The sequence below is a fragment of the Malaclemys terrapin genome, chromosome 4 (genome assembly GCF_027887155.1).
Source record: "Malaclemys terrapin pileata isolate rMalTer1 chromosome 4, rMalTer1.hap1, whole genome shotgun sequence".
Classification (NCBI taxonomy): domain Eukaryota; kingdom Metazoa; phylum Chordata; order Testudines; family Emydidae; genus Malaclemys; species Malaclemys terrapin.
Genome location: NC_071508.1, coordinates 17,273,414 through 17,284,594, shown reverse-complemented (window position 1 = coordinate 17,284,594; position 11,181 = coordinate 17,273,414). Strand labels below are relative to the sequence as shown.

The window sequence follows — 11,181 nt, the reverse complement described above, 5'->3', positions numbered from 1 at the left end:
ACTCCTGTTCTTCTTTTTGCGGATACAGACTAACACGGCTGTTACTCTGAAACTTGTCATTGTGTTTTGAGTTCTGTTTTAGTTCTGCAGCAAACCACATTGAATTCCATTCATCAAAGCATTTATCTATTGAATATCTTTTCCCCGTCCTTCCGTCCACCAAAATAAACCCAGATATTTATCCAGAAAATTTATTGTTTTTTTTCCACTGATTTCCACCTGTTTTTGTTGCTGTAGTAATAAACACCAATAAATTCCTGAGAATAAATAAAATAAAAACCAAAAATGAAAGGCCCTAAGAATTATTTAGCCAAGTAACCAATATCCCCTGTCCCTCCACCAATTTCTCCCAGCCTAATATATCTCAATGGAGTTAATAGGTGGGTGCAACCCTTGTCTCAATACAGTAAATCCACCTTCTCTCTCTGCTGCTTTGAAAGCTGAACTCGCTCTGAATGATGAAGGACTCTGTAGGATGAAAGACTCCGCCTTAGGAGAGGTTCCTAGAAGGCACTGTAAAATAGGACGGCTGCACCTTTAAGAGCCGAGCCTTACGACAGGGTTGACTAGGCTGTTGCCAGTTTTGGAACCGAAGGAGTGGCAACGTTCCAGGGGCGCATGCGCTTTGGTGGGACCTCTCCAGCCGCCCTTCCCCTTCCCTTGCGTACGCAACCCACACAGGCTGCACACGTGCGCTTTCTCACAGGCCAGGGAGAGTGAGCTGGGGGGATCAACATGCCTAAGGTCAAGCGGCGGAAGGGTACTGGGAGCGCAGGGGAGGCGGCCAGGAACGTGTCCCTGGCCGAGCAGATCATACAAGGGGACTCGGTGAAGCCCACCACGCGGGTGAAGAGGCGAGGCAGAGGTGGGCAGCATGGCGGTGGGGAACAGGAGGACCAGTACGTGGATGAGAAACTGTCCCGGAGGATCCTGGAACAGGCTCGGATCCAGCAGGAGGAGCTGGAGGCCGAGCACTGTCCTGGCAAAGGAACCGAACCGAAGAAGGAGAAGACCACGGTGCTGGGTGAGTGGGGACAGAGCCGGGGACTGAGCACGTAAGAGGGGTGGGGCTAGGAGTGGGTGGGGTGAGCTGGGCTGGTTTTCTAGCCGTTGCTTGGGGTGAACGCTGCTCCTTATTGAAGCGCAGAGCTAACTTTAAGCACACCAGCAAAGCGAGCACACGGGTGGGCTCTGTCACTTATTAACGAGCCTGATCTCTGCTTGTCAGTTTCGGCTGGGTGGGGACAACCCCCCCGTCCCCCCCTCTGTTTCCCTTTGATATAGCAGGTTTGATGGGGAAGAGAAGAACCCCCTGCTAAATTCTCATGGGATTTCTCTCTCCACCCTCCTAGTTCCTGAGAGTCCCAGTATTAAAAGTGAGGCCTGGGTAGATCCGCGATGGTATTGGGTTAAGGTCTTTCCCCCTTTTCCCAAGGACGTCCCCGAAGGCTTCAGGAAGTGGTGTTGGCAGTTCAGTCGGTGGCAGTGCTCACCCTAAACCAGTTTGCAAGGAAAGTCCCCGCGTAGTGGAAGGGGGCATTGTGCTGCCTTGGCTGCTGGCTTTCAGATGAGATGTAAAACAGCATTCTGGCTTCTGATCGTGCAGCAAAAGTTATAGGTGTGTTCCCCTGGGTGCCTCGGCTGAGTTGTGTCACGGGAAGGCATTCTGTCTCCCTATGTTTCTCCTCCTCCACTTTTATCCACCTGTCTGTATCCTTAAACAGCCCTCGTCCCTATAGTATCTGACACCTCACAATCATGAAGGGATCTGATCCTGTCAGCACCTCTCAGAGAAAGGGAAGTATCGTTCCCATTCAACAGCTGCTCAGAGAGATCTAGGGACGTGCCCGAAGCCACACACGAAATCCGTGCCTGACTCAGGAACTGAACCCAGGTTTCTTGAGTTTTAGTCCAGTGGTCTATTCAATAGACCATCCTTTCCCTTGGGTACGAGGTTCTTCCTCATTTCCTGTCCCAAATCATATATTGTTTTTTACGGTACATTTGACAGCACGTAGTGTTGAGTCCGTTTAATGGTCACTTAGGGCCAGCTTTTTAGAGGTAGTGGAGTTGGGCACCTTAATACCTCTTACAATGTGAGCCTTAGGGTACATCTACACTACAGGGGGGAGTCGATTTAAGATACGCAAATTCAGCTACGTGAATAGCGTAGCTGAATTCGACGTATCGCAGCCGACTTACCCCGCTGTGAGGACGGCGGCAAAATCGACTTCTGCGGCTTTCTGTCGGCGGCGCTTACTCCCACCTCCGCTGGGACGCGATAAATCGATCCCCGAGAGGTCGATTTCTACCCGCTGATTCAGGCGGGTAGTGTAAACCTAGCCTTAGTCTGTGATCTTGCAAATACTTACACATGCGAGTAGTTGCATTAAAGCGTGAGTATAAAGTTCAGTATGTGTTTGCAGGATCAGGGCGTCGAGTCAGCTTTCTCTGGGCTTGTGTGATTTTCTTCCTACGACAACAGGAGAGAGAAAAATAATAAAAAAAACCAAAACAAGCCCTGGTTAGAATCCCACAAAAACGAGGAGGAGGGACTTAGGCACACGTGTAGGACCTGAAACTGCTTTTAACTCTTTAGTTGATAAAGCTTCAAGTTAGCAGAATAATTTTTAATTGCACAGCTGTTCTCCAACCTTATTGGTTGATCCTGGTAGTTAATTAGGCAATTGACAGAGGATAAGCAATTCTTGGGCTTGGATGGAAATTCTGACTGTCCCTTCAAATGGACTGCCCCGGGAAGTCTCTGGTGCCCCTTCCCATAGTGGGTGTTTGACTACTGTTAGAAAAGGGCTTCTGCAAATTCACCTCACTAGCCACACGAGAGAGTTGGAGATCAGAGTGTGGAGAGCTGAGTGGAATGCACTTGTTCAGCTGTATCTTTGCAGGCAAGTTGCTCTGCCCCCTGACTTGTCCAACCTTAACTGTGTCTGGTTTATTTCAGGGTCTGGATCACACGGCGGGGACTCTGACGCAGAGGATGATGAGTGGCCCACGCTGGAGAAAGCTGCTGCATCCATGGGAAAGGGGGAGTACTGTGAGGAGGTGACGGTGGACCCGGAGGATGAGAGAGCCATTGAAATGTTCATGAACAAGAATCCGCCGCTAAGGTAAGAAACAAACCCCTGAGCCATGGGATATAAGTGTTTCCATACTGTGGGCAGCGCCTCCTGCAGCAATACAGCATTCAAATAACGTTAAAGTTCAGAACAGCACTTCGAAGAGGTTAACTGATCTCTGGGAGGTGGGTTTGGTTAAAGCTCTGTCACTCTTCTATAGCTGGAGAGATTGAAGCATAGGGGAGAATTGTCTTGCTCAAGCTCATGAGGCAAGTCTGAGGCAGAACTAGGAACAGAACCCAGGAGTCCTGACCCCCTGTGAGCCAAGCAGTAGATAATGCTTCATTTCTTCTAAAATGACACATGCACCGTAGTAACTCCTATTACTGTAACGCCTAGAGAGAGGCCCAGCTGAGATCAGGGTTCCCTTTGTGCTTGGCGCTGTATCCACAGTCGGTAAGACAGTCTCTACCCCAAAGAGATAAACACCCTACATAGACGAGAGATAAAGAATGGGGGCGGAAACAGAGGCACAAGGGGAAGTGTCACCAAGCAGGCCACTGGCAGAGCCGGCTTCAAGTCCTCTGATTCCTATTGCAGGGCTCAGTCCCCTAGGCCCTGCTACGTGGTTTGCCAAGGAACACGCTGATGCTCTTCTATGCGAGATACAAGCTCTACATAGTTTCCTTCCCCTGTGTCTGTCAGGCTCACGCTAGCCGATATCATCATGGAGAAGATCACGGAGAAGCAGACAGAGGTGGAGACAATGATGTCGGAAATATCAGGCCACCCCATGCCTCAGCTGGACCCCCGCGTACTGGAGGTCTACAAGGGTGTCCGAGAAGTAAGAGCAATAGTATTTATATAGCAGCATCCACCTTCAAAACGCTGTCCCTCTGTGAGGAGCTAGGTCGAATTGAGCCCAGCTGCTCCAGCAGCCAGTATTCGTAATCATTGTGGCTTGTGTCTTTATCCTCGTGGCTAGTGCTGAAAAATATCGTCTCCCACTGCTGACTTGCAGCCATCTCTGGGGCAGCACATGACAGCTGTCACTGTACAGTAGTGCTGTGTAGCACTTCAGGGTAATTAAGGAGATTGCAAACTCTGCAGGGTCGGAGGTTTCCATCCTATCGTTATATCTGCAACAGGCAAAAAAAACGTGGGGCTGTTAATTATACTCTTATGTTGAGAGACTTCTTACCGCTCAGCTGGCGGTGAGTGAGTGCATTCGAGAGCGGACTTTAAAATTCTCTTCCGTCCAGGAGCCCTGAGAAGCATGTGAGGCTGTGAATGGAGGGGAATTTCAGTATGATTGGTTCGTGTTCACTAGGAATAGACTCCTTCTCTGCAGGCTTCCAAATAATGTAACTGCTGTTTACGCTGCATCTTTCATTCAAGGATCTCAAGCGCTTTACAAATAATTATGCTTCCCAACCACCAGAGTTTTGAGGAAGGCGCGTTGCTATATCCATCCTACGGATGGAGAAAATGGATCCAGTGACTTTCTCAAGGTCACTAATGGGGTGGCTTGCCCCTTAAAGCCTGGAGGCCTGGCGCCATTCAAGCTTGATGACTGAAAGAACTGCTCCAGACTACCCCATCCATGTTAGCAGCTCTGGGGCCTGATGGAGGACAGCTGGTTCCACTGTAGAGGGCAGCAGGAGGATGCAGAGAAGGGGGGAAATTAGGAAACTACAATAAATGAGAGAGGCTCCTGCAGAGAAGACCCTGACACCAGGGGAGTTGAGAAGTGAGAACTAGAAGGCTGAACTGTAGCCAGGTAAACCTGGGAGTGACTGTTGAATTCGAACCCAGCACCGGGAAGGAGGGATGGGGACTTTCTAACTAAGGGGAAGAGACACTGAACGGGGATTGGGGTCTAGAAGGCCAAATTCCTGCTTGACGAGAGAGAGGCTTTGAATTGGGACCCAGCTCTAGGGAAAATGGCTGGGTATTTCCTAACTAAGGGGAGAGACGCTGAACTGGGGCCTGGGATAAATTGGACCACGGAAGGCAAATGTTTCAGTTCGCTTTGGATTGAGTGAGGTATTAAGGGGCCTTGAAGAGGGGAACAGAGGCAGGGTGCCGAAGAGTGACTTCCAGCCATGAGGAGGCGCTCAGGGGGCAGCTGTCCCTGTTAGTCACACATTGAGTTAGTAACGGTACTCAGCAGTCCTGGCTCTCAGGTCCCTGCTCTGACCAGTAGGCCACATTCCACATACTTTTTGTTTTAAAGGTGCTGTCCAAATACAGGAGTGGCAAACTCCCCAAGGCCTTTAAAATCATCCCAGCACTGTCAAATTGGGAGCAGATCCTTTACATCACAGAGCCAGAAACATGGACTGCAGCTGCCATGTATCAAGCAACCAGGTTTGAGATAATCGCCGGGGTTTTACTGATGGGGGGGGGGTTTACTGTGGGCTTTCCATGAACACCCGCCATGTCACTGAAATCCTAACCAACCTCTAGCTTTCGGCTTAGCCGAAGGACTGAGGAAGCAAGCCGCTTGCCACCTCAGGAAACCCGTGCTAGTGCTGTGGATCTGGCACTGTTAGAGGGAGAGGAGATTGACTCCATCCTGATCCAGGGCACGGTTGTTCCCGTCAGTGTGTTCTCCATAGCTGTAACCACTCCTAAGGAACCTGCCCTTTAACTTGGCGCTCGTCCTGCCTGCAGCCAGGGTGAGAACTGCAGTTTGTGACACTTGAAGCGTGTCCAATTTCGATATTACAGGTTCAGATCCCAAACTATAAAATGTTACATAACACTGGTTGTTTTACTCTGGGCTCTGACACGGATGAGGTGCACAGTCAGGCAGGGCAGTACAGGACTGTAGTCTCTGAAGCTGTAGCCGGAGTCTAAGTGAGGAGCCGGAGTACCAGTCTTTAAAAAGAAGCTGTTTAGTCACTTCACTGATTCCCCTGGACTCTGCTACTAAGCCCAGCAGGTAACGCAGAGTGTCATACACTTCTAAGCACTTCTTACCCTACCTCTCCAAGGCCCTTAGCTGAGCCTCAGGGCCTTCCCCCTCTTGGGAGGGTAGGGCGTATTGTTCCTGCTCTAAATGAGGCACAGAGGATCAGTTCACCATGCGAGTCAGTGGCAGAACCCAGGAGTCCTGACTCCTCATCCTCCATTAGGCCATCCCAACCCAGCCTGGATTTCAGCAGAAAGCGTGCACTCACTGAAACGCTTGTTGGGCTTTGCCTACAGAAGCTTCAAACATGGGGTAACAAACCCACCACCAGCAAAGTAGGATGTGCGCAGTGGGAAAGGGAGATCCTCAGGTGGGAGTATTAGACTGCTTCCTGCTTGACTTCATTGGTGCTGCTGGGATGGGGGGGCTGAGATTTTAGTTCAATTTCCCACTCCCTCGTTCCTGCCAGGATCTTTTCCTCCAACCTGAAGGAGAGGATGGCCCAGCGCTTCTATAACTTGGTGCTGCTCCCGCGAGTGAGGGATGACATCGCCGAGTACAAGCGCCTCAATTTCCACCTCTACATGGCTTTGAAGAAGGCTTTGTTCAAGCCAGGAGCCTGGTTCAAAGGTGAAAAGAAACCAGGTGGCAGTAAGAGGAGGGCGGGTCTGGCTTGCAGTGCAGTGACCTAGCAGGAAAGGCGCAGGCTGGGTTGTGTAAGCGTTCCTTGTGTCACAGCTATGTTAGGAGTTGTTTTCTGGGAGGAGGGCGGTGGAGGACTCAGCTACTTGTTTTCTTTGGCCTTCCAGCAGCGGCACCGTTAACCTTTTATTTTGCACCGTGAACTTCTTTTGTGTATGCAGCACCCCCTAAACGCTCTCCAGAGTTGAACAGCAGCACCGAAGATAGGGAGGGATGCTGAAACCATGAGAGCAAAAGCAAGCGAGGTGCAGAAACCTGCTTGGTTCTTCAGCTGCGGACAAGCAGCCTGTTGGACCAGCAGTGGCTAGATCAGAATATTCAGTTCACTGATATTGGCACCATCAGCTGTATAAGTGTTGCCGAAAAAAGACAGCCCCCTTCGTTACCTGTCAGAGATGGGCGAGATCCATTTGTGGCAGGGCAACCCATCGTTGGGAGTTGATCCCCCGTGTCCATTTGTACTGTCCATTGATGAGGTTGGCAGGGACAAAGAGAGAGTGCAGCCCGTCCTGTGCCTCCCGCAACATTCTGCGCTCGGGTCAGGAGTGGGTTCCCAGGGATGCGGCATCGATGCCCCTCTGGAGAGTTCATTCTCTCAGGCTGGACGTGCACGGAGACTGGAATGCACGGGGCAGGGGTCAGTCAGCTGGGGTAGGCTTCAGGCTCTGAGCCCCGCAGGTCCAGCCATCTTGTGTTAAGAGTACTGTTGTCCAACTCTCTTCCTCCTCCCTTCCAGGGATCCTGATCCCCCTGTGTGAGTCGGGGACCTGCACGCTACGGGAAGCCATCATCATAGGGAGCATTCTTGCTAAGTGCTCGATCCCCGTCCTTCACTCCAGGTAACGTGGGGAGGACTGGCGCCCCAGGGGGACTATTGGGAGGCAGTAGTTCTCCCATTTCCTCAGGGAGTCCCACAGCAATGTCATGGCTCTGCCAGAAAACCTCTCTGGCATTTCACAGAGCTAGGAAAGATCTATGAGGTCCCACCTACTCCAGCCCAAGGCTGGTCCGTTCAGCGCATCCAGGGCGGTGTCCAGTCCCAAACAGTGGGCTTCCGTCACTTTCCTGGGCAGACTGTTCCCATTCTAATGGCTCTCCCCCTTGGCAAGCTTCTGGGCCAAGTGATACCAGTTCAGCCACAGCTCCACGTTGCTGGTAGCTAAGCGTTTCCTAGCTCAGCAGCACAGGAATAGCCCAGAGGCCATGTCCCGGCTGGGTTATCCCACCTGTTCCAGTGGCAGTAGAGGGGATTTGGTGCCATGCGGGACCAGACCCTTACTGCCACTCTTGATTCTGTCTCTCCAGGGTAGTGAAGCGGGGAGACCGCTCGGGTCATGCCTGGGCACGTAGCAAGATGGCCAGATGCCAGAGCGCAGTCTTTGGGTGGGGACTTGACGTCCCTCTGGCTCTGGGAACGGATTTACGCCTGCAGGGACGGGTGGGAGGAGGGTGCGGCCCGCTCTGGTAGCTGATGTGCCATGGGCGCGCCAGCCTTCAATCCCTGGCCCTAGAATAGAGGCGGTGGGGAAGTTTAAAGGCTGCCAGGGGGAAGAGCGATGGTCACAGACTCCAGAAACAAACGTGCTCTGAACTGGGAGAAGGGGAGGCCTTGGCAAAGCCTGTCCTCTTGAAGATGCTACAGGGGCAGGGTGCTTCTTAGTGTTGGAAGGTGCCCAGACCCAGTCGCGGGTGCGGAGTGTGACTGACAAGCACCTGCCCCAAGTCCCGTCCCCCCCATGTGCACACTTCAACCTTGCTCTTACCCCCCCCTCCCCTCCCGCAGTGCTGCCATGCTGAAGCTCGCCGAGATGGAGTACAGTGGTGCCAACAGCATCTTCCTGCGCCTGCTTATCGACAAGAAATATGCCCTGCCCTTCCGTGTGGTAGACGCCCTGGTCTTTCACTTCCTGGCCTTCCAGACGGACCGGCGCACCTTGCCCGTGCTGTGGCACCAGTGCCTCCTGACCTTTGCCCAGCGCTACAAGGAGGACCTCTCCTCGGAGCAGAAGGAATCCCTGCTGGAGCTTCTCAAGTTCCACTGCCACCCGCAGATCTCGGCCGAGATCAGGAGGGAGCTGGTGAACTCCAAATCTCGGGACGTGGAAGGGCTGCAGCCGGTGGCGATGGAGTGAGGCTGGGGGAGAAAGGTGTGGACTGCAGGGAGCTGGGGACTCTTTCTGTCAGGGAGAAGCTGCAGCCCAGAACTTGCCTTATTGCTCATGGCTTGCTGGGGACGCTGTCCCATGGCTGCCTTCTTCACTGGACGAGGATGAGGGGCTCAGCTGGCGAGCTAGATCTTTGGCTGGAACAAGCGAGCGTGTGTCCGTCACTGAGATCCCCCTAGACTCCTTCCCCGTAGCCCAGGGGGCAGAAGCAGGCTGTGTTCTTCACCTGGACCTTCCCTGGGAGTTAAACTCTGCAGTGGTGGAAGCTGCCTCAGATCAGAAGATGTCCTTACTGGCCTGACACCAACAGGTGTCTCTGGGAGGGTGAAAGAGCTCAGGACTGCTCCTGTGTCTGAGAATAAAACCTTTCCTGGGGACATTCAGAGCGTGCTCTAGTGCCTGGTGGAATTGAAAAGATTCAGTTGCAGCTACTTTAAAGGGACAGTCAGGTGGCAGGGAACCAGCTCCTTCCTCCTTCTGGAAGAGGTGGTGCATTCAGGGGCAGTCACTGAGGGCACGTGCAGTCTACTCCAGGCCCTGCTCCGCCAGCACTGCTGTCCCCTTAATGCATGCTGAAGAACTCTTCCCTTCCTCTCAATGCACTGAGCCTGCCTTCTGTCTTCTGTAACTTGTCCCTCATTTCACTGAGGATAAATTTGAAAGGCAGCCCCGGGTTCCCCTGCACAGCAGGGAACGAGATTGCGCTCTCCCGCATACATCTTGGTTGCTGGCGGGCGATGCCCTGGGGAAGGATTGGTGTCTGGGTTGGCAGCTGGAGATGTTTCTGTTCGGTGAGCAGAATCAGTCATTTCCCTGCCTGAGGTGCAGTCGGCACCAGGCTGCGTCTGTAGGCATGGGAAGAGTAATGCATTCGACGGGGGTTTAGCTCCAGGGGAGACGGATGGAGCAGTGGGTTTGTTTGCAGAGAGCTGGCTCCCTCAGGACAGCCACTCACTAGCACGGAGATGACTGAACAATTTGCACAGCTCCCATCAATCCAGTCTGTAGCGTTTAGCAGGAACGGTCACAGGGGAAGGCAGCTACTCTGTAATTACCCAGCTGCACGTTGAAAGGAACGCTCTCGGAGTAAGTGATAGATAGCCGCCTGCAAGCCAGGAGAGATGGGGGACAGAAAGGGATGCCAAAAGCAAGGCTGGGTGTTGGTAGCAGCTCTGCACATTGGCGAGGAGGCAGGTGGGAAGAAGCCACAGACAGGAGGTGACAGAACCAGGACCCCTGGGTACTGTCTCTAGGTGTGACCTTGGGGAACGTCACTTGGTCACACAGGGCGTAATAAAGGGGGAGCGATTATCTCACCATGTCCTTGGATCACCACCCCCACGTAGGCACTAACCATGTTCCTTCGAGTAGATGCGCTGATGCAAGAGAGCCCAGAAAGCCTGTTTGAACTTGTCCTCTCTCCAATTAGAAGTTACTTCCCTCCCTGCCACCCATGCAGGGGCAGACCGTGGGACTCACTCCAAGGCTAAAGATGAGGCCCATAACTGATCTGACCAAGCAATTCAGGGCTCAATTGTGATGTGCACTGAACACCGCCCCCCACCCGAAATTCTCATTGATTTCAATTGGCTCCTGAGCCACTGTCCCTCCTTTAGAGGAGGGACCTATTCTCTTTTACTGCCGGAGGCAGCTGAGAGGACGTGGAAGGAGACAGGAAGTTTGGGCTTGGCGACTGCCTTTGTCTGGCTCTATACAGCACCTAGTCCATTGAGGTCCTGGCCTGATCTGCAATGGGAGCCTCTGGGTGGTCCTGCACTGGAAATAATTAACAGCAGTTGAACTCGCTCCTAGGTCTGAACAAGGGAAGGGGACTGGTTATTTGAAGAGGTGGTAAGAGGAGCTCTCCTGGGGCCTGTCCCCTACTTAGTTGATCCAGAAGATCAGCCAGGATGAGATTGGCACCTATGCAGCTGTGAGTCTGGCAGCCCTTTCCATGCCCACCCGTTCTACTGGAGACAGCCACAACCCGGAGCTTTAAGAGTGGTGGAGCCGTTGTCCTCCGGCTGCTCAACCTACCTCCTCTGAGCCCTGCAGTTCAGGGTCCAGTCCCCATGCAGGCAAAGCTGAGGCCTTGAAGTCAGTGGAGGCCTTAGTCCTTCCAGGGCAATGGCCTTTATGGCAATTGTCCCCCTAGCAACACAGGAGTCTGTGCCCTCGTCTGCTAAGCCAGCTCCTTGTCTAGTTATCTCTTTGCTCACAGCTGCTCAGAGGCTTTCACACCGCCTTGAACAAAAGGAAGTTGGGGTTGATCTATCTCAGTCCCCCACGAGGTGGCGAAACACAGCAGGCAAACAAAGGG

General features: G+C 52.8%; 1 protein-coding gene across 1 annotated transcript; it reads left to right on the top strand.

The window, feature by feature from the left end:
* The first annotated feature begins 649 nt into the window (after positions 1–649).
* Positions 650–9,244, top strand: BYSL (bystin like). Its single transcript, XM_054026821.1, has 7 exons — positions 650–1,024; positions 2,963–3,128; positions 3,783–3,921; positions 5,314–5,447; positions 6,464–6,624; positions 7,433–7,535; positions 8,480–9,244. The coding sequence occupies exons 1-7, from the start codon at positions 736–738 to the stop codon at positions 8,826–8,828; spliced, it is 1,341 nt and encodes a 446-aa protein (XP_053882796.1). The 5' UTR covers positions 650–735; the 3' UTR covers positions 8,829–9,244.
* The last annotated feature ends 1,937 nt before the right edge of the window (positions 9,245–11,181 follow it).

Excerpts from the sequence above, each read along its gene's own strand:
- BYSL (XM_054026821.1), top strand. The coding sequence starts at position 736 with ATGCCTAAGGTCAAGCGGCGGAAGGGTACTGGGAGCGCAGGGGAGGCG. Across the intron at positions 5,448-6,463 it reads GCCATGTATCAAGCAACCAG|GATCTTTTCCTCCAACCTGA; the intron begins GTTTGAGATAAT and ends CGTTCCTGCCAG. Across the intron at positions 6,625-7,432 it reads GCCAGGAGCCTGGTTCAAAG|GGATCCTGATCCCCCTGTGT; the intron begins GTGAAAAGAAAC and ends CCTCCCTTCCAG.